Source organism: Camelus dromedarius, chromosome 4, assembly GCF_036321535.1.
Source record: "Camelus dromedarius isolate mCamDro1 chromosome 4, mCamDro1.pat, whole genome shotgun sequence".
Lineage (NCBI taxonomy): Eukaryota > Metazoa > Chordata > Mammalia > Artiodactyla > Camelidae > Camelus > Camelus dromedarius.
The window spans coordinates 51741853-51760502 of record NC_087439.1 but is presented as its reverse complement, the minus strand read 5'-3'; the positions used below and the strand labels follow the sequence as shown (position 1 = coordinate 51760502).

General features: G+C 40.6%; 1 protein-coding gene across 1 annotated transcript in view; it reads left to right on the top strand.

Moving 5' to 3' along the window:
* TTN (titin) overlaps positions 1-18650 on the top strand; it is a 284130-nt gene that overhangs the window by 42914 nt on the left and 222566 nt on the right. Inside the window, exons 26-44 of the mRNA XM_064484940.1 lie at positions 77-241; positions 340-508; positions 618-2311; positions 2455-2736; positions 3187-3453; positions 3542-3814; positions 3938-4201; positions 4296-4556; positions 6236-6496; positions 7099-7362; positions 7457-7717; positions 7842-8102; positions 8493-8753; positions 9271-9412; positions 9502-9667; positions 10910-11141; positions 12663-12947; positions 13184-13309; positions 18371-18559. Of these exons, the coding sequence (XP_064341010.1) occupies positions 77-241; positions 340-508; positions 618-2311; positions 2455-2736; positions 3187-3453; positions 3542-3814; positions 3938-4201; positions 4296-4556; positions 6236-6496; positions 7099-7362; positions 7457-7717; positions 7842-8102; positions 8493-8753; positions 9271-9412; positions 9502-9667; positions 10910-11141; positions 12663-12947; positions 13184-13309; positions 18371-18559 (5823 nt within the window). The remainder of the gene's footprint in view (positions 1-76; positions 242-339; positions 509-617; positions 2312-2454; positions 2737-3186; positions 3454-3541; positions 3815-3937; positions 4202-4295; positions 4557-6235; positions 6497-7098; positions 7363-7456; positions 7718-7841; positions 8103-8492; positions 8754-9270; positions 9413-9501; positions 9668-10909; positions 11142-12662; positions 12948-13183; positions 13310-18370; positions 18560-18650) is intronic.

Sequence of the window (18650 nt, the reverse complement as noted above, 5' to 3'; positions counted from 1 at the left end):
AGCTTATATGTGCATCCAACAATTTTAAAATAACAAACTATTTTAACATATTTTCCTTTTTACTTTTTTTTTATAGGCCAGCAAATTGTCAATGACTATACCCATAAAGTAGTCATTAAAGAAGATGGTACCCAATCACTAATTATTGTCCCTGCAACACCTAGTGATTCTGGGGAGTGGACTGTGGTTGCCCAAAACAGGGCAGGCAAATCGTCAATTTCAGTGATTTTGACTGTAGAAGGTATCTGCTCTTGAGGGAAAAAGAAAGTACCTTGTGACTTGGGTTGTGAACAGGTAGTTCAGTCCTACTCACTGTGAACCATGACCTTTCTCTTTCAGCTGTGGAACATCAGGTAAAACCAATGTTTGTGGAAAAGCTGAAAAATGTCAATGTCAAGGAGGGTTCCCGACTTGAAATGAAAGTCCGAGCTACGGGTAACCCCAATCCTGACATTGTATGGTTGAAAAACAGTGAGATCATTGTACCTCACAAATATCCAAAAATCAGGTAAGTTTACTTAAAAAATAATAAAACTAAGCTTATTATACAAATCCAGTAACCAGGAAAGCAAAGACTACTTCTGTATTGATGATTTTTTTCCCCTCACTTTTTATAGAATTGAAGGCACCAAGGGAGAAGCTGCCCTTAAAATCGATTCCACTGTCAGTCAAGACTCTGCCTGGTACACGGCAACAGCGATTAATAAGGCTGGCCGAGACACCACAAGATGCAAAGTAAATGTTGAAGTCGAGTTTGCAGAGCCAGAGCCAGAGAGAAAATTAATCATCCCACGAGGGACATATAGAGCAAAGGAGATCGCAGCCCCAGAACTGGAGCCCCTCCACCTGCGATACGGTCAAGAACAATGGGAAGAGGGTGACCTCTATGACAAAGAGAAGCAACAGAAACCATTTTTCAAGAAAAAACTCACTTCCTTAAGACTCAAGCGCTTTGGGCCTGCCCACTTTGAATGCAGGCTAACGCCAATTGGTGACCCAACGATGGTGGTGGAGTGGCTGCATGATGGAAAGCCACTTGAAGCAGCCAACAGGCTCCGGATGATCAATGAATTTGGGTATTGCAGCCTTGATTACGGAGTTGCATATTCCAGAGACAGCGGTGTCATTACTTGCAGAGCCACTAACAAATACGGAACAGATCACACATCCGCCACCCTTATTGTGAAAGACGAGAAGAGTCTTGTGGAAGAATCTCAATTGCCTGAGGGGAGGAAAGGCTTGCAGAAAATTGAAGAATTAGAGCGGATGGCTCATGAAGGTGCCCTTACAGGTGTAACAACAGATCAGAAAGAGAAGCAGAAGCCAGACATTGTCTTGTTCCCAGAGCCAGTAAGAGTACTTGAAGGGGAGACTGCCAGATTCCGTTGCCGGGTGACAGGCTACCCTCAGCCCAAAGTCAACTGGTACCTCAATGGGCAGCTCATCCGCAAAAGCAAAAGGTTCAGAGTTCGCTATGATGGCATTCATTATCTGGATATTGTGGACTGCAAATCATATGACACAGGTGAAGTCAAAGTCACCGCAGAGAATCCTGAAGGTGTGACAGAGCATAAAGTGAAGCTTGAGATCCAACAGAAGGAAGATTTCAGGTCTGTCCTTAGGCGAGCCCCTGAGCCCAAGCCCGAGTTTCACGTCCATGAGCCTGGAAAACTTCAGTTTGAAGTACAAAAAGTAGACAGACCTGTTGACACCACTGAAACCAAGGAAATTGTGAGGTTGAAAAGGGCGGAAAGAATTACCCATGAAAAAGTGTCCGAAGAGTCAGAGGAGCTGCGGAGTAAATTCAAACGCAGGACTGAGGAGGGCTACTACGAAGCCATCACTGCCGTGGAGCTCAAGTCTCGTAAGAAAGATGAGTCCTATGAAGAGCTTCTAAGGAAGACAAAAGAGGAACTTCTCCACTGGACCAAAGAGTTGACTGAAGAGGAGAAGAAAGCCCTTGCTGAAGAAGGCAAAATCACTATTCCCAGTTTTAAACCTGATAAAATTGAACTTAGTCCTAGTATGGAGGCCCCCAAAATCTTTGAAAGAATCCAAAGCCAAACAGTGGGTCAAGGAGCTGATGCACACTTCCGGGTCAGAGTGGTGGGAAAACCAGACCCTGAATGCGAGTGGTATAAAAACGGTGTAAAGATCGAACGCTCCGACCGCATCTACTGGTACTGGCCAGAAGACAATGTTTGTGAGCTGGTCATAAGAGATGTGACGGCGGAGGACTCTGCCAGCATCATGGTAAAAGCCATTAACATAGCTGGGGAAACCTCAAGCCACGCATTCTTACTGGTCCAAGGTAATTTGAAATTCCTTCCATTTGATGGATCTGTTTCTATTTATCCATGAGTATCCAGTGATGTAGTCTTTTTATTTTCTTTTCCCACTATCCAAATTGTGAATTTAATTTAATATAATGTGATTTTCCCCCCTTTTTTGTAGCCAAGCAATTGATCACTTTCACGCAGGAATTAGAAGATGTTGTTGCTAAGGAAAAAGACACCATGGCAACCTTTGAATGTGAAACTTCAGAGCCATTTGTCAAAGTGAAATGGTATAAAGATGGTGTGGAGATTCACACGGGAGATAAATATAGGATGCACTCTGACAGAAAAGTTCACTTCCTCTCCATACTGACAATCGACACGTCTGATGCTGAAGACTATAGCTGTGTACTTGCGGAAGATGAAAACATAAAAACAACAGCTAAACTTATTGTCGAAGGTAGTAAATAATGATTTCATTGTTTACTTAAGTGTTAAAGTCACCCTTAGCACGTGATAAAATTAGCTATGCAGTTTTCATTTCACAAAAAGAATTGTTGGGAGTTAGATACAAGCTTCAGAGCAAGAATCATGATATATACTGCTAGTTAAGAAGATTAACAATTTGGATTTTTTTTAAAGCAAGGTTATTTTGATTTCTGGTCTTTAGAATTTTTATTGGGATATAATTCTGTGCTTTAAAATTAATTTAAAAATTAAAATAACTCCTTTTTATTGACAATTTATTTCTTAGTCCTGCAGTGAGAGATTAAGAATATTCCTGAGAGAATAGGGTCAGAGAAGAGGTCTACAAGGGGACAGATAAGAGATTTACAAGGAATTTTCTCTATCCTAAGAATAGATGTATAACTCTCCAGAGAAATTAATTTCTCCTTATCTCATGTGTCAGGTGCAGTTGTTGAGTTTCTGAAAGAACTTCAGGACATAGAAGTCCCAGAATCATTTTCAGGGGAGTTAGAGTGCATTATATCCCCAGAAAATATAGAAGGCAAATGGTATCATAATGATGTGGAGCTCAAATCCAACGGCAAGTACACAATTACATCTCGCCGTGGACGTCAGAACCTCACAGTAAAGGATGTGACCAAGGAGGACCAGGGAGAATACAGCTTTGTTGTCGATGGGAAAAAGACAACCTGTAAACTGAAGATGAAACGTAAGTCTTCCCATTCCTTCAGCCTGCAGTGAGCATCTTTATGATAATAAATGATCATAACGTTCTTTTTTCTCCCCGTATTTTGCAGCCCGCCCCATTGCTATCCTACAAGGACTTAGTGATCAAAAAGTCTGTGAGGGTGACATCGTTCAGCTTGAAGTTAAAGTGTCCTTAGAGAATGTGGAAGGTGTATGGATGAAAGATGGCCAAGAAGTGCAGCCCAGTGACAGGGTTCACATTGTGATAGACAAACAGTCACACATGCTACTTATCGAAGACATGACCAAGGAGGATGCTGGTCATTACTCCTTCACCATTCCAGCCCTTGGACTGTCAACCAGTGGGCGCGTCTCTGTCTACAGTGAGTGCAACTTACAGTTTTATGTGTACACTTGTCAGGCAAGGTAGAGGGCTTTAATGAGGAGGCATTTCCAACAAAATTCATATTCATCAGTATTTTATTTTTGTGTGTGTGATTTTGCAGGTGTTGATATAATAACACCTCTCAAGGATGTTAACGTGATTGAGGGCACCAAGGCTGTGCTTGAATGTAAGGTCTCAGTCCCTGATGTGACGTCTGTTAAATGGTACTTAAATGACGAACAGATCAAGCCTGATGATCGCGTGCATGCCATCGTCAAGGGCACAAAGCAGCGGCTAGTGATTAACCGGACCCATGCTTCCGATGAAGGACCTTACAAGCTGGTGGTTGGCAGAGTTGAAACCAGCTGTGATCTCTCTGTAGAAAGTAAGAATTCTTCCATCTAACTTGGTGTTATTTTAAGCATTCTGTTTTCCCAGGGTAATAATAACTCAGTGGTTATTTTATTTTTTTCCCCCAGAAATTAAAATTATCAGAGGTCTTCGTGACCTTACCTGTACAGAAACCCAAAATGTGGTTTTGGAAGTTGAACTGTCCCACTCAGGAATTGATGTCTTGTGGAATTTTAAGGGCAAGGAAATTAAACCCAGTTCTAAATATAAAATTGAAGCTCATGGAAAAATATATAAGTTAACAGTTCTGAATATGATGAAAGATGATGAAGGGGAATATACATTTTATGCTGGAGAAAATAGGACATCTGGAAAACTTACCGTGGCAGGTTAGTACGTTCATCATTTAACCTAAGTTCTTACGTGGGGCAATTGTTTTAAGAAATTGTCGCCCATTTCCTCCCGAATTCCCACCAGTTTCCCACTTCCATGCCTCTGCTTATGCTTTTCTCAAAACTGGTAATACTCTAAACACTGTCCCCCTCAGCATAAATTCCACATGTTCTTCCAGGAAGATGTACCTCAAATGTCATCTCCTCCGTGGAGAACTTCCTTGACCTTCCATTTGTATAAGATTTTGCTCCTCCGACCTCGGGATCACTTTATATGTATCTCTTTCATGGCCCTGCCTCAAATACCTGTCTTATTCCCCATTTCTTCTTGTCACACCTGAGTATAAGCTCCTCAAATCTGGAACTGCCTCCTTCTCACCTTTGTATATAGTCCAGTATGCTGCACATGATAGACGGTCAATTCACATTTGTGGGACTGAACTCTATTTAAGCTCTCCTACTGTAAAGACATATTTCTTTTTTTTATCATTCTTGTTCCTTTCCCTTTTGTTTCATTTGTTCCCTTCATCCTTTTTTATAAACCCAATGAGTATTTTAAAAATATAATACAATGTGTGTATCCTCATGTCTCTTTCTTGTGACATGAAGTAGACCATTCTCATTCAGCAGAAGTTCCTGGCTTTAAAATGGAGAATCAAAATTGTAAACCAAATTGTCAAGAAAAAACTAGAAGTCATCATTAATTGGTTTTGGTGCATTATAATATAAGTACTGAGGAGTTGGAATATGGCATTGAGATTAAATTGCATAGTCCATAACATCTGGTAGTAAAATCAAGTCAGATGTGAATAGTGTATCTTCTTTGGTATGACAGTTTCATTGTTTATACTTTATTACATTATAAGATTTCCTCAGAGATTTGACCATGAAAAAACTTCTGAAACAAACTTTCAGATCCTACGCTTTGATATTTTTTAATATAAACTACATGTTTTTAAATGCATGAAAGCAAGAAAAAACCAGGAGCCCCTATGTAGTTTCACCCAAGATTTTTGAAGTACCTACCATGGACTGGACACTGCTAAGAACTCAGAATATCAAAATTAATAAGGCGTGATAGTCTTCTTGAGGAATTTGCAGTTTAGGGAGGAACGGATACGCTAGCAACTAACTTGCTGAACGAGTAATCATCTCTGTGAGTGGACGACAGCACTGAAGGCAGTGGGGGAGAACTTCACGGAAGAGATGACGTTAGGCAAAAATAGTGATTTTTACTATATAGTAATCCCTAATCTTCTAGAAACATCGATGACTAGACATTTTGTTCAGCAAAATCTTTTCCAGTCAAATGTTAGACACATTTCCAGGAAACCATCCTTAGAAAACTAAGTAGAATGCTTTTGAAGAAGGAACTGGGTTAGAGCCCACCCATGTGATGTGATGCACATTAAGTTCTCAGAATTCTGTATAGCTTAACAGTTGCTTGTCCTGTGCAGAACCTTCCTGATTCCACTGTTTTCCCTCGTTATCAATGATAACATACTTAGAATGAGGGCTTTCTGTGGTACCTTCTCAATATGGGTAAAAATTATTTTATTAGACATTTCATAATCAAAAATCATGTTTTAAAAATTGATATTTTATATTTAGTTGTGTAAAGATTTCTTTATAAGTATTTTTAAAGGACTCACCCTTGTATTTCTCTTGTTCCCAAGGGGGTGCCATCTCTAAGCCACTCACAGATCAGACCGTAGCTGAATCCCAGGAAGCGGTATTTGAATGTGAAGTTGCCAACCCAGATTCGGAAGGCGAATGGTTGAAGGATGGCAAACACCTCCCGCTGAGTAACAACATCAAAAGTCAATCTGATGGCCACAAAAGGAGACTTATCATTGCTGCCACTAAACTAGATGATGTTGGAGAATACACCTACAAGGTGGCCACATCCAAAACATCTGCCAAACTCAAAGTTGAAGGTCAGTGACATAATAGCAGATTTATCCATTTCAAGTCATGTTATGTTTTTTGACAGTTACTTTGAAAGTCAAGTGGTATAACCATTTTTGGATGCCATAAATCCATATTTCACAAAATCATTATAAACTCTCTGAACTTTCTTTCTGAGCCATATACCACAAGGTGCGAGATTGTCTATAAGACGGGTTGATGTGAGGGAGCCAGTTCTTAGGTACCAGCCGTGGAACAGCTAAATTAGATGCTCCCATTCTCTGTTCTTCTTTCTCTTTTCTCCAGTCCATCGATGAAGCTGTTATGCATACAGCTATGCAACCTTCATCTCATTCAAGTGTAGAAAAATTATTATATGTTGTACATTTCAAGTCGGATGCCAGGTTTTCCTGAATAGTCTCAAAAGTGTTTTTTATTTTAATTGAAGTATAGTCAGTTTAAAATGTTGTGTTAATTCGAAGTGTCTTTTAAAAACACTTGAGATGCTACATAACTAAATTTTTTGATAACCATTCTTCTGCAAGATGACCAGGTAACGATCTCATTGTGGACTTCTCTTACTTGGTGGTCTCATCTTTATTTTCTAAACGGATCATAAATTTGTCTTCAGCTGTCAAAATTAAGAAGACTCTGAAGAACCTCACGGTGACAGAGACGCAGGATGCTGTTTTCACTGTTGAGCTCACACACCCTAATGTAAAAGGTGTCCAGTGGCTCAGAAATGGGGTTGTGCTGCAATCCAATGAAAAGTACACCATCTCAGTCAAAGGAAACATTTACTCTCTGAGGATTAAAAACTGTGCCGTTGTGGATGAATCCGTTTACGGCTTTAAGCTTGGAAGACTGGGAGCCAGTGCCAGACTACATGTTGAGAGTAAGTTGACTTAGAAACTCTTTACCAAGTTGGCCAACTCACGGTTACCCTGAAGTTAAGCATATCACTAAACTGCTTCAACCTTCCTCATTAGCCGTCAAGATCATTAAGAAGCCAAAGGATGTGACTGCCTTGGAAAATGCCACCGTTGCCTTTGAAGTTAGTGTTTCGCATGACACAGTCCCCGTAAAATGGTTCCACAAGAACGTGGAGATTAAGCCGAGTGACAAACACAGGCTGGTCTCAGAAAGGAAGGTCCACAAACTGATGCTACAGCACATCTCTCCCTCGGATGCTGGCGAATATACAGCCGTGGTGGGGCAGTTGGAGTGCAAAGCTAAACTCTTTGTGGAGAGTAAGTATGAGGCAGCCCCTGTGGTATTTCTAGGTGATCCCCATGTCTTCATTCGTTTGCTCACTTCCTCTTTTTTTTTTTAAAATTAAATATATTAACTGACATGCTCTCTGATTTTCCCAAGCACTACATATTACGAAAACCATGAAAAACATTGAGGTACCTGAGACCAAAACTGCCTCCTTTGAGTGTGAGGTCTCCCACTTCAACGTGCCTTCCATGTGGCTGAAGAACGGCGTGGAGATTGAGATGAGTGAAAAGTTCAAGATCGTGGTTCAGGGAAAACTCCACCAGCTGATCATCATGAACACCAGCACAGAGGACTCGGCAGAATACACGTTTGTCTGTGGCAATGACCAAGTCAGCGCCACCCTGAAAGTGACCCGTAAGTTAAAAACAAAACTACACTCAATAGACTCGGTGTTACTCTATATCCTACATTCCTCCTTCCTGACCAGTTACCTCGAGTGCAGCATCTACTGTGTGTTCACACTGAGATAGGGACCAGCATCCCCATCTGGATAAAATTTTCGATTAGAGCAGCGTTGAGAGGCTCTCTGTAAAGACTCTCCGGTGTCTACTGCTTGCCTTTTCCATTCCTGTGTCACTTGTCTTGTAGAGGGGGGTACCTGGATACTGCCGTAGCTCATCTCTCTGAACTGTGAGCACTTTAACAGATGTACTAAAAACATCCCAATTTTCACTCTTTGCCTGTTACAACCCACATCATATTGATACAAAATCCCCTTGGGTGTATCTCCTCCCCCCTTTGCAGCAATCATGATTACATCCATGTTGAAGGACATCAATGCTGAAGAAAAGGACACCATCACCTTTGAGGTGACGGTGAACTACGAAGGCATCTCTTACAAATGGCTAAAGAATGGCGTGGAAATCAAATCAACTGACAGGTGCCAGATGAGAACCAAAAAGCTCACCCACTCACTGAACATCAGGAATGTTCACTTTGGGGATGCTGCCGAGTACACCTTTGTGGCTGGAAAAGCTACCTCGACAGCCACTCTTTATGTGGAAGGTAAGGTTTCATAAATGTCATATCCATAAAAATAAATGTCAGACACACTATATAAAATATGAGTGTATCAACTAGAGAATGGATAAATAAAATGTGATATATCCACACACTGAAATATTATTCAGCAATAAAAAGAAAGTATTGATACATGCTCACCATGGATGAGCCTTAAAAAACTGTACACTAAGTGAGAGAAGCCAGTCACAAAGGACCTCATGTCATATGATTTCGGTTATAGGAAAAGTTCAGGCGACACAAATCTATAGAGGCACAGATCGGTGCCTAAGTCTGAGGGGAGGACGATGGGAGAGGTCTGGAGGGTGATGACTAAGGGGTGCGTGGTTTCTTTTTGGGGTAATGAGAATGCTTTGAAATTGATTCTGATGATGGTTGCACAACTCTGAATGCACTGGAAACCACTGAACTGTATGCTTTAAATGGGTGAACTGAATAGTTGTGAGTAATATCTTAGCAAAGCTGTTAAGAAGGTTAATTTTTTTTACATGCTGTTTTCCAGCTCGTCATATAGAATTTAGGAAACACATTAAGGACATTAAGGTTCTCGAGAAGAAGCGAGCCGTGTTTGAATGTGAAGTTTCTGAGCCTGACATCACTGTGCAGTGGATGAAAGACGGCCAAGAGCTGCAGCTCGTGGATCGGTCAGTCGTTCTTCTTTGCCACATCCCAGTGATTCCTGGCTTCCTATGAGTCATCACACATTAAACCTCAGTTTCCATTTCCTCCATAGAATAAAGATACAGAAGGAGAAATATGTCCACCGCCTTCTGATCCCATCCACCCGGATGTCTGATGCCGGGCGGTACACAGTGGTGGCAGGAGGCAACATGTCCAGCGCTAACCTCTTTGTAGAGGGCAGAGACGTTCGCATCCGAAGCATTAAAAAGGAGGTTCAGGTACTGTCTGCGTGCTGAATTTTTGGAGAAATCATCAATAGCTCATAATCTGTAATTTTATCATTCGGTTTTTTTGACTTTGAAGTTTTGCAACTATAATCTTCTAAAAGTGAAATCAGCTTATCCCTACTGGCTCATACTCTTGTGCTGACATCAGTTTAGTCAGTTTTCTCTCACATAGGGAGTAAGTGTGTCCTTAGCAGCTGTCTAAATACTTTAATTAAAGCAGCTGTAGAAACCCCACTGTCTAATAAATGGCCACTTGCCAAGCAGCACCAATCCAAAAAGAACTAAGGTTTAAATTGTGGTGTTCACACAGTAACTAGAATGAAGGGAATTCAAAATCGGGTGGCATTTTCTCAGTAGCCTCCTGCTGCGCAGGGGCAGGTATACAGGGACTTGGCTGGGAACACTCTCTCTGAGGTCCAAAAGGAAGACCAGTTGGAGCGAAGCTGAATTCCTAGCAGGGATGCTAAGCAAACGCCTTGGCTCCTGACTATACGTGCAAAGCTTGTCCTCGTGGGTGCCAGCCCTCCCACACGGCATCTCAGAGACAACATGGAAAGAGAAGCATCACTGGGGTTCATGTTTATCGTTTGCTCATCCAAGGAGAGCCAGGCGTTACAGACCTTAGGCCGCGGCGAAAGAGCCTTCAGTGGGGATTCAGACAACCTGTGTGTGTCCTCCATCTTTTATTGTCCCGTTCTGAACTTTGATTTCCTCACCTGTAAAAATGAGGAAATCCCACCTAGCCCACAAGGTTATTGTTCACATCATATGAAATCAAACCGAATAGGAACTTAAAAGAGCTTTGTCAGTGATAAACAACCCACAGATGTAAAGTGTCAGTCTTTCTGTTACGATTAATTAAGAAGCAAACATTGCCTCTTTGGGGCAGCCTCTGTCCTCAGCGCAGGTGTAAGCATGATTCTGTGCAAAAGAAGTTTGGGCACCATTTGTCCAAGGATAGGCAGGAACGTAGAATGTGCTGTAACCCACCAACTTTCTATATCATAATATGTAGGTTTGGCATGCTCTGCGAATGAGCTGTTTTTATTTATTTTTTCTTTTTTTAAATGGAGGTACTGGAGATTGAACCCAGGACCTTGCACATACTAAGCATGTGGTTACCACTGAGCTATATCCGTTGTCCCACTCCCTGCCATGAGCTGTTTTATAAACAGGTTAAAACTGAAAGGAAACAAGGGCTTCAATTTTCTTTTTATATTGCTCCATCAAAAGGTTATTGAGAAACAGCGTGCTGTCGTGGAGTTTGAGGTCAATGAAGACGATGTTGATGCCCACTGGTATAAAGATGGCATTGAAATCAATTTCCAAATTCAAGAAAGATACCACTACACGGTGGAGAGAAGAATCCACCGGATGTTTATCTCTGAGACCAGGCATAGTGATGCTGGTGAATACACCTTTGTGGCAGGAAGGAACAGAAGTTCTGTTACTCTCTATGTCAACGGTAGGTAGAGATATTAACACATTTTGTGCATCCATCTGAAATCCTCCCCTTCAGCTTACTAGAGTTCTGGTAATTCCTAGGTGATTTCTAAAGACCCCCTAGTATTCATATGTTTGCAGCTACATTTATTTTCACATTCTACCTATGGAAAAGGGATGGCAACTGTTAAAGGACTAAGATGTCGTTTCCAGAAAGCACCTGATGGCTAGATCGTTACTTAGTTGGTGAACACTATGAAACATCCACTGTGTGTCAGTTATAATGGACCCCAAATGGGTTTCTAGATACAGCATCCAGCTGTTCTCTTCTCTGCCCTTGGCCCTGACTGCCTAGGTACTAGTAGCACTATAAGTGGTGGGGGTGTCCCCAGCCTTCATAAGGGAGTGCCTGGGAGAACCTGGAGAGCCACAGGCGAGCTCCAAGCCCGAGAATCAGGGGCTCTGACTTCAGGGGGGATTCCACGTGCCACCAAGTCCTCAGAGGAGTGCCAGTAAACCAACCACTTTCCTCATCAGAAACCTTAGAGCTGAATTTGAGGCTGGTCTAAATCTGAGACTATCCTACGTACACAGAAAGAATGGAGCCTTCACCCCTGTCCTGACCTGGGGTCCTGTCTCTGAATAAATACCCCTGAGACAGATGAAGAAACACTAAGAGTAATCACAGGGGTCATAAAAGCGAACCACATTGCCAGCATTCCCTCAGCCCCTAGAAGACCAGTGCTCACTGTACCCAGTTATTTTGATTTTTACATTAGGGGTAGAAAAGCTGAGGCACTGAGAAGTAAAGTTCTTTCCACGTGGTCGTGTCAGAAACCAGCCTCACAGAAGTCATTTCTCAGCAGAAACAAACACAACATTGTAAATCAACTGTACTTCAATTTTAAAAAGTCATTTCTCCTCATTTCTTGGTTCCAGGAACCACCCAGTTCCCCTCACTTATCACAATACTAAGAATATGCTTTAATTAGCATAACAAGAAAGTTGAATTTTTAAAATCTACCTAACTGCCTTTAACTAGATCTAAAATGACGTTCACTTATTCCTTTCATCCAAGAAATGACTGTGACGTGTATGCAAATACTTGCAAAACAAACAGACCTGAGTGGGATGAGCCACCTCACCACGTGATTTGCCCAGATGACTTTTAAAAATAGGAAGCATGTGGAAGTTGTTCTCAAATTCTTTAGGGTACTGTCCATTGCTGCCCCCCACCCAGACCTGAACCAGGAAAGGGGTGACCACGTTATATTGAGAAACTCAACACTCTCAGCACACACACCCCAAATATCAAAAGTATCTTTCTGAAGCTATATCCTCTACTTCTGGACAAAATTCCAGGTTTTTCTTCCTTCTTAGCACAAAGAATGTTCTAGCATTCTGAGGCAAGTAAAGGTATCACAGTTCCAAAGTTTTGTTTCTGGGCACATAACCTTACCTGATGACAAGTTAATGCAGACTTTCCCGTGATTTCTTGTGTTTTCGTGTTTTTCATGGGCTGTTTGTTTTCTTTTACTCCCAGCCCCAGAACCACCCGAAATCCTGCAGGAGCTCCAGCCTGTTACTGTGCAGTCTGGCAAGCCTGCCCGCTTCTGTGCTGTGATATCCGGCAGACCACAGCCAAAAATTTCCTGGTACAAGGAAGAGCAGCTGCTTTCCACTGGCTTCAAGTGCAAATTCCTTCACGATGGGCAAGAGTACACACTTTTGCTCATTGAAGCCTTCCCGGAGGACGCAGCTGTCTACACCTGTGAAGCCAAGAATGACTACGGGGTTGCCACGACCTCGGCCTCACTCTCAGTGGAAGGTAGAAATCCCTCGCTCCCTCTCAGTTTAAGATAAAACCTAAGAAACCGCTTTTGTGTTCACTGTGTACATTTAAAAAAAAAAAACACAATGTGGAGCGCCTAAAAGTAGACTGCTCCCCAACTTTGAGATTTTGAAAATGCTCCACTGCCAGAGAAATTCAGATACATTGGCATGTTTATTCCACAGTCTGTAGGGCGATTTAATCCTGACAAGTCTTGTGGTCCCTTTCTTTAGTTCCAGAAGTTGTGTCTCCCGATCAGGAAATGCCAGTTTACCCTCCTGCCATCATCACCCCACTTCAGGATGCTGTCACTTCTGAGGGACGGCCAGCCCATTTTCAGTGCAGAGTTTCTGGAACAGGTAGGTTTGCAAGCAAAGGTATAATTGCTAATATTTTAAAAGAATGATGTGAAGAGAAGGTGTTCTCACCTTTTCCTCCCTTACAAACATCTCTTGTGCATAATTTGAAGTTTAATGAGCATCCTGCAGGAGACTTACTTGAATTATTGAATGAAGGATTAAATCAGTATTTTCCACTACCAGACTGCACACCTAAAAATTGATTAAGGTGGTAAATTTTATGTTATATGTTTTTTTTAACCACAATTTTAAAAAAGAATTAGATCAGTGTTTTTCAATGTTTTAAACTTCAAAAAAATGCCATCTTTTATGATTATAGTTGCACTTATGTTATCTCTTGAAAAAACATGGCAATATTACAATTATTATTAATTATAATAGTATCTACATGTGTTTCAAAAGAAGTGTCTGTTTACATGGAAGATGTTCAGTCTATGGACGGTTCTTGTGTGAAAAGGCATATTCCTTTGGAAGGCAGTATCTGGTAGTCCAAAGGCAGGGCCATTATGATCAGAGAGGTTGGATTTGAATCTTGACTCCCCTGTGTGACCTTTGGCAAATGTATGATTTCTCTGGTTCTCTTTCTCTCATGAATAAAGTGAGGATAATACAGCATTTAATCTTAGAATGTACGTTTCATGAGGCAAGGGTTCTTCATACTGAGAACCAGGTGCCTGAAAAGCAGTAGCTACTAAAAGAAGAGCTCCATGAAAGCAAGGGTGGATCCTTGTCCAAGAATAGCTCCTTACCTAGTAGATACTCAATGAGTAATTGCTGATTGGACAAAAGAATGACTGTTAAGTGGCTGATACCAGTCACTTAGGGCCATTCTCATGGTTATGTGAGATACCCCGCACCAGCCCGTGGCACAGCGCCCAGCGCACAGTCATCTCTCAGTCTGTTTGCTGTTATGATTTTATCGGTGCACGTTTCCCAAACACCACCACTCCTTCCCTCACCCCAGGAGTCTGACCTTAGTAGAGTGAGACAAAACGTTCGGAGCCATTTCAAGCTGATGATGATTGTAGACTGACCTCAGATAGGCACAACGTAAATCAGCTTTATCCCAAATGAAGATCATGCCCTCATTTTCTTGGCTTTTGTGTACCACCACAAGGAGAAATTCTCAAAGTGTGGGCATTTTGAAGCATTCCTAATAAGTTTGTTTTGGTTATTGTGCTTCTCCCATTAGTTTATGACCCAGTGTCTACTTTGCCAAGAGCCATTTTCCTAAACAAGTTAGTGTTTCAATTGGACTTCTATCACCTAATGATTTCCTCCTCTGGGTGGAGATGCTGATTTAGAAACCAAAGAGAGCGGTTTGATTTAATTAAAGGATATGAAGTATGTAAAGCACTTATAGGCATGGCTGGCAAGTGACTGGTGCTCAGTACACTAATTTTATTATAACCATTAAGAGGAAATATAGAGACATAAAAGTCTGGCATTGGGTTCCCAACATGGATAAATACTATGGACTTTGTGACTTCAGAGCAGTATTTGAGAAATACTAAATACTGAGAAATAAGGACTGATTTGGTAATATCCTACTAAAAAGAAAAATGCATTTTAACATCAAATTCACTAAAGCCACAATAAATAATTTATCCATTCATTGGATTTTTTCAGGAAAATTTTCAAATAAATATACATGTACGTGGATTGTCTAAAGTAGTAGTCTTAACTATATTTACACAGTGCTTTTTAATTCATAAATCATTTTTAGTTTGCCTTTAAGGTGTTACAGAAATACATTTGAAGCTCTCTATAAGACTCCAGTTGGGGTAGAAAGAGACAAATATCTTTTCTATGGGATTTATGTCTTCAAATGTTTGAATGGACTTTATAAATTCATGAGATCATTAACTCTCTCTGTGTGGTAGTATTTATACACATATAGAGGTTTTAGCATGCTCTCGTAAATATATTTTCTATATGATAAAAATTAAATTCGTTGAATAAAATGTGCTTTTAAAATAAAAGCTTACCAAATCACATAGTTTCATGCCCCTGGGACTGAAGATACTTACACAACTTCCTCTGACCAGGTATTGCTCTGAGAAGGTAACTATAGCTCTGCCTTCTCCAGAGGCATTGGGAAAAAATAGGAGTCTTCAGAAGCCCCAGTCTCATGTTTTTAGGAACTCAGTACTTGCTGAACACATGGAACATGGTCAAGCAATCTGGTGGTGCTTTCATGTGAAAATGTGTCTACTGAAGGTCTCTCGTGCCACCTAGTGGTAGAAGAACAATTTGGAAAAGTAGAATTTTAAAATGTAATAACGCTAGATTTTTGCTAGTGGTCATGCTACAGATACGAGTTAGTATCATTTGGAGGCTTACAGAGTGACAGCTAGCTAAGTGAAATGATAAATAACTAGTTTAGTAATGAGGAATGCCCATCGTTCATTTAAGCATCTGTTTCGTTTTATTCTACCAACGTTTGTATTTCTGCTATTGAGACATCATGCTAGGTTCTGAGGATGCCGGACCTGCCTCCTGCCTGCATGCAGGTCAGCGTGTAGGTGAGGAGACGCACATGTGCAATTCGATCCCAAGGTGTAAGCGCTGTAATAGCCCACCTACTCAGTGCTGTATGTCTGGGAGACAGTCAGAGAGATGCATGGACTAAACACTGAAGAATTAATAGGATCATCGAGCACAGTGGTGCTCCAGGAAGAGAACAACACTTAGAAAGTCGTAAAAGCTTGCAAGAACACTTTATGTGCTGGAAACAAGTGGTTTAAGTATGGTTAGAAAGTGATGTAATGGGTGGGCCAGAAGCTAGAAAAGGCAAGAATCAGATACTGAAGGGTTTGCTATTCTATGCTTAAAACTTGAGATTTTATCTTGTTTACTTTGAGGGACCACTGAAAGATTTTTAAGCCCCATATCATGGGTAACATGATCAGGTTTGCTTTTTAAAGGCAATGCTCTGATAGTGAAAGGAGGAATCAATAGATATGGGAGTTAAGACTGGAGGTAAGGGACCAGGGAGAGGCTATCATATCATAATGATAGACTTGGAAAGTGTTGACAACGAGGGGAGTCCAAGATGCGGGTAGATTGTGCAAGAATCCAGGAGGTAGAACGAACAAGATTTAGGGACCAAATACAACGGAACTGTGGGGTGAGGAGCAGGGGCAGTGGGGCGGCCCCACAGAAGCCATGAGAAGCCAGTGACATAGACAGTGGCAGCCCAGCCAGAAGCACCAAGTCCATTACTAAGACAGATCTTACCCCTTAGCTCATTTAGTATTGATAATTCATGCCGGTCCTCCTGCTTCATTCAGTTCCTCCAAAGGAAGAAGTTGTCAGTAGGAATAAGTGGGGAACCTTGTGAGAGAGAGAGAGTACCAAACTCTTCATCCTTTCCTTTCCACTGAGTGTGAAACAAACAAACCGAATATTTGTAGGATGACTGTTACACTCCAGGTGATAATATGACTTTATATTCTATGGCCCTGTTTTGTTTTGTTTTTTCAGTTTTGCAGGGATGGGGGTGGGAATTAGGTGTGTGGCCCTGTTTTGGGGCACACTATTGAAGGCATTGCTGATCCCATGTGATGTTCGACATTCTCATTTTAATGACTGATTTGTGCCGCTGGTTTCTAAAGCCCTTTCCTATGTGTATGTCATTGAATTCCCACAGCAATTTTATGCAATGAAAAGCCCATGAATTATTATGCATCTTATTTTGCAAATGAGAAGACTGGTCCAGAGAGATGAAATCAAACATTGGGTCACACAGCTGGTAAATTAGAGTGGCAGGATTTTATTTCCTACCTTACCTTGCTACCTAAGGAAGTAAAAACATTTGTTTAATTAAAAGGAGAACTTGTAGTTGTAAATGACTACTATAGTGGAAAGGCAGGGGGAACCTTCATAAACCAATATTAACAAATGCAGACAAGTACTAGATGGTTGGACTATTTATTAGAAGACCCCTGTGGATGGTATTGTGATAAGGAAGTAATATAGTGTCAGTATATTCCAAAAACAAGATGGCTTTTAATTTCAGCTTTTAAAACAAGTATCTAAATTTAAATCCATTCTTGACCAACAGGGTCATTGCTTTAATGGAAGTATAATATTTTTAAAAGTGCACATCACCTTAAACTATAACAACATAATAATATGTTATTTTATCCTTGCTTTTGGGTTTTTATTTCCTATCGTTTTAAGATGATTCAAATCCTTGTATGGAAATAACTAGTTTTATTATTATTTATTATTACTGCTACTTTGAAAAAACCAACTATATCTAAGATGCTCAAATTCCATGATCCTTTTAATTTTAAAAATTACTTTCTGTGGGGCTAAGACTTTGCAGTGCTTGCTCCTTGGTAACAAAATAATAGAGATTCTTATTTCTTCAGCCTTCATGGGTGTCTCTTGTAAACTTTATGAAATGTTGATTTTCTTGGTTCTATTTTTGATGGCTCTCTCTGCCCAGAGTCGAGATTTTCCTCACTTCCTGTCCTAGTAGGCAACCACAATCCCAGATCAGCCCTTTTATGATGACTAGTTTCTCAGGACAGCCTTTTTCCCAAGGTTTTCTCATTGTCAAAACCTTGTCTCTGCTTCCATAGCATGACATGCAAATGGTTTAAAAAGATATAACTAAAATGGTAAAATTTTAAACCTTAAAATGTGTCTGTAAGCTGGATTTTTGTAGAATCATGTTTCCTTCTTAAAGATGAAAAGAAATCATAGAGGATCAGATGTGGCATGCCCAAAAGAAAAGTATAGTGTTACTGAGATAAATATAAAATTAGTCACCAATATAGTCTATAATGTGTTTGTAGGTAAACAGAAATATCCACTTGTTCTGTGATTTATTTACTTTAAAAATTAAAAACATTATTTGTGGGCTTTTTAATTTTTTTAAAATTTGGGGTTGGTTGTAATTAGGTTTCTTTCATTCTTTCTTATTATTATTTTTAATGGAGTACTGGGGATTGAACCCAGGACCTTGCACATGCTAAGTACACATTCTACCGCTGAGCTTTACCCTCCCCCATTCCTGTGATTTAAATATCCCTTTCTTTTGTGATACAGATCTAAAAGTGTCTTGGTACAGCAAAGATAAGAAAATCAAGCCATCTCGGTTCTTTAGAATGACTCAGTTTGAAGACACTTACCAACTGGAAATTGCTGAAGCTTTCCCAGAAGATGAAGGAATTTATACTTTTGTTGCCAGCAATGCTGTCGGTCAAGTATCAAGCACAGCCAGTCTGCGACTGGAAGGTACAGTAAAGCAACTTTATGAATCACATTTAAATACAGATCTAATCTCATAATGTCAGTAACCATCACTAAGGATTTCATGTAAATCATC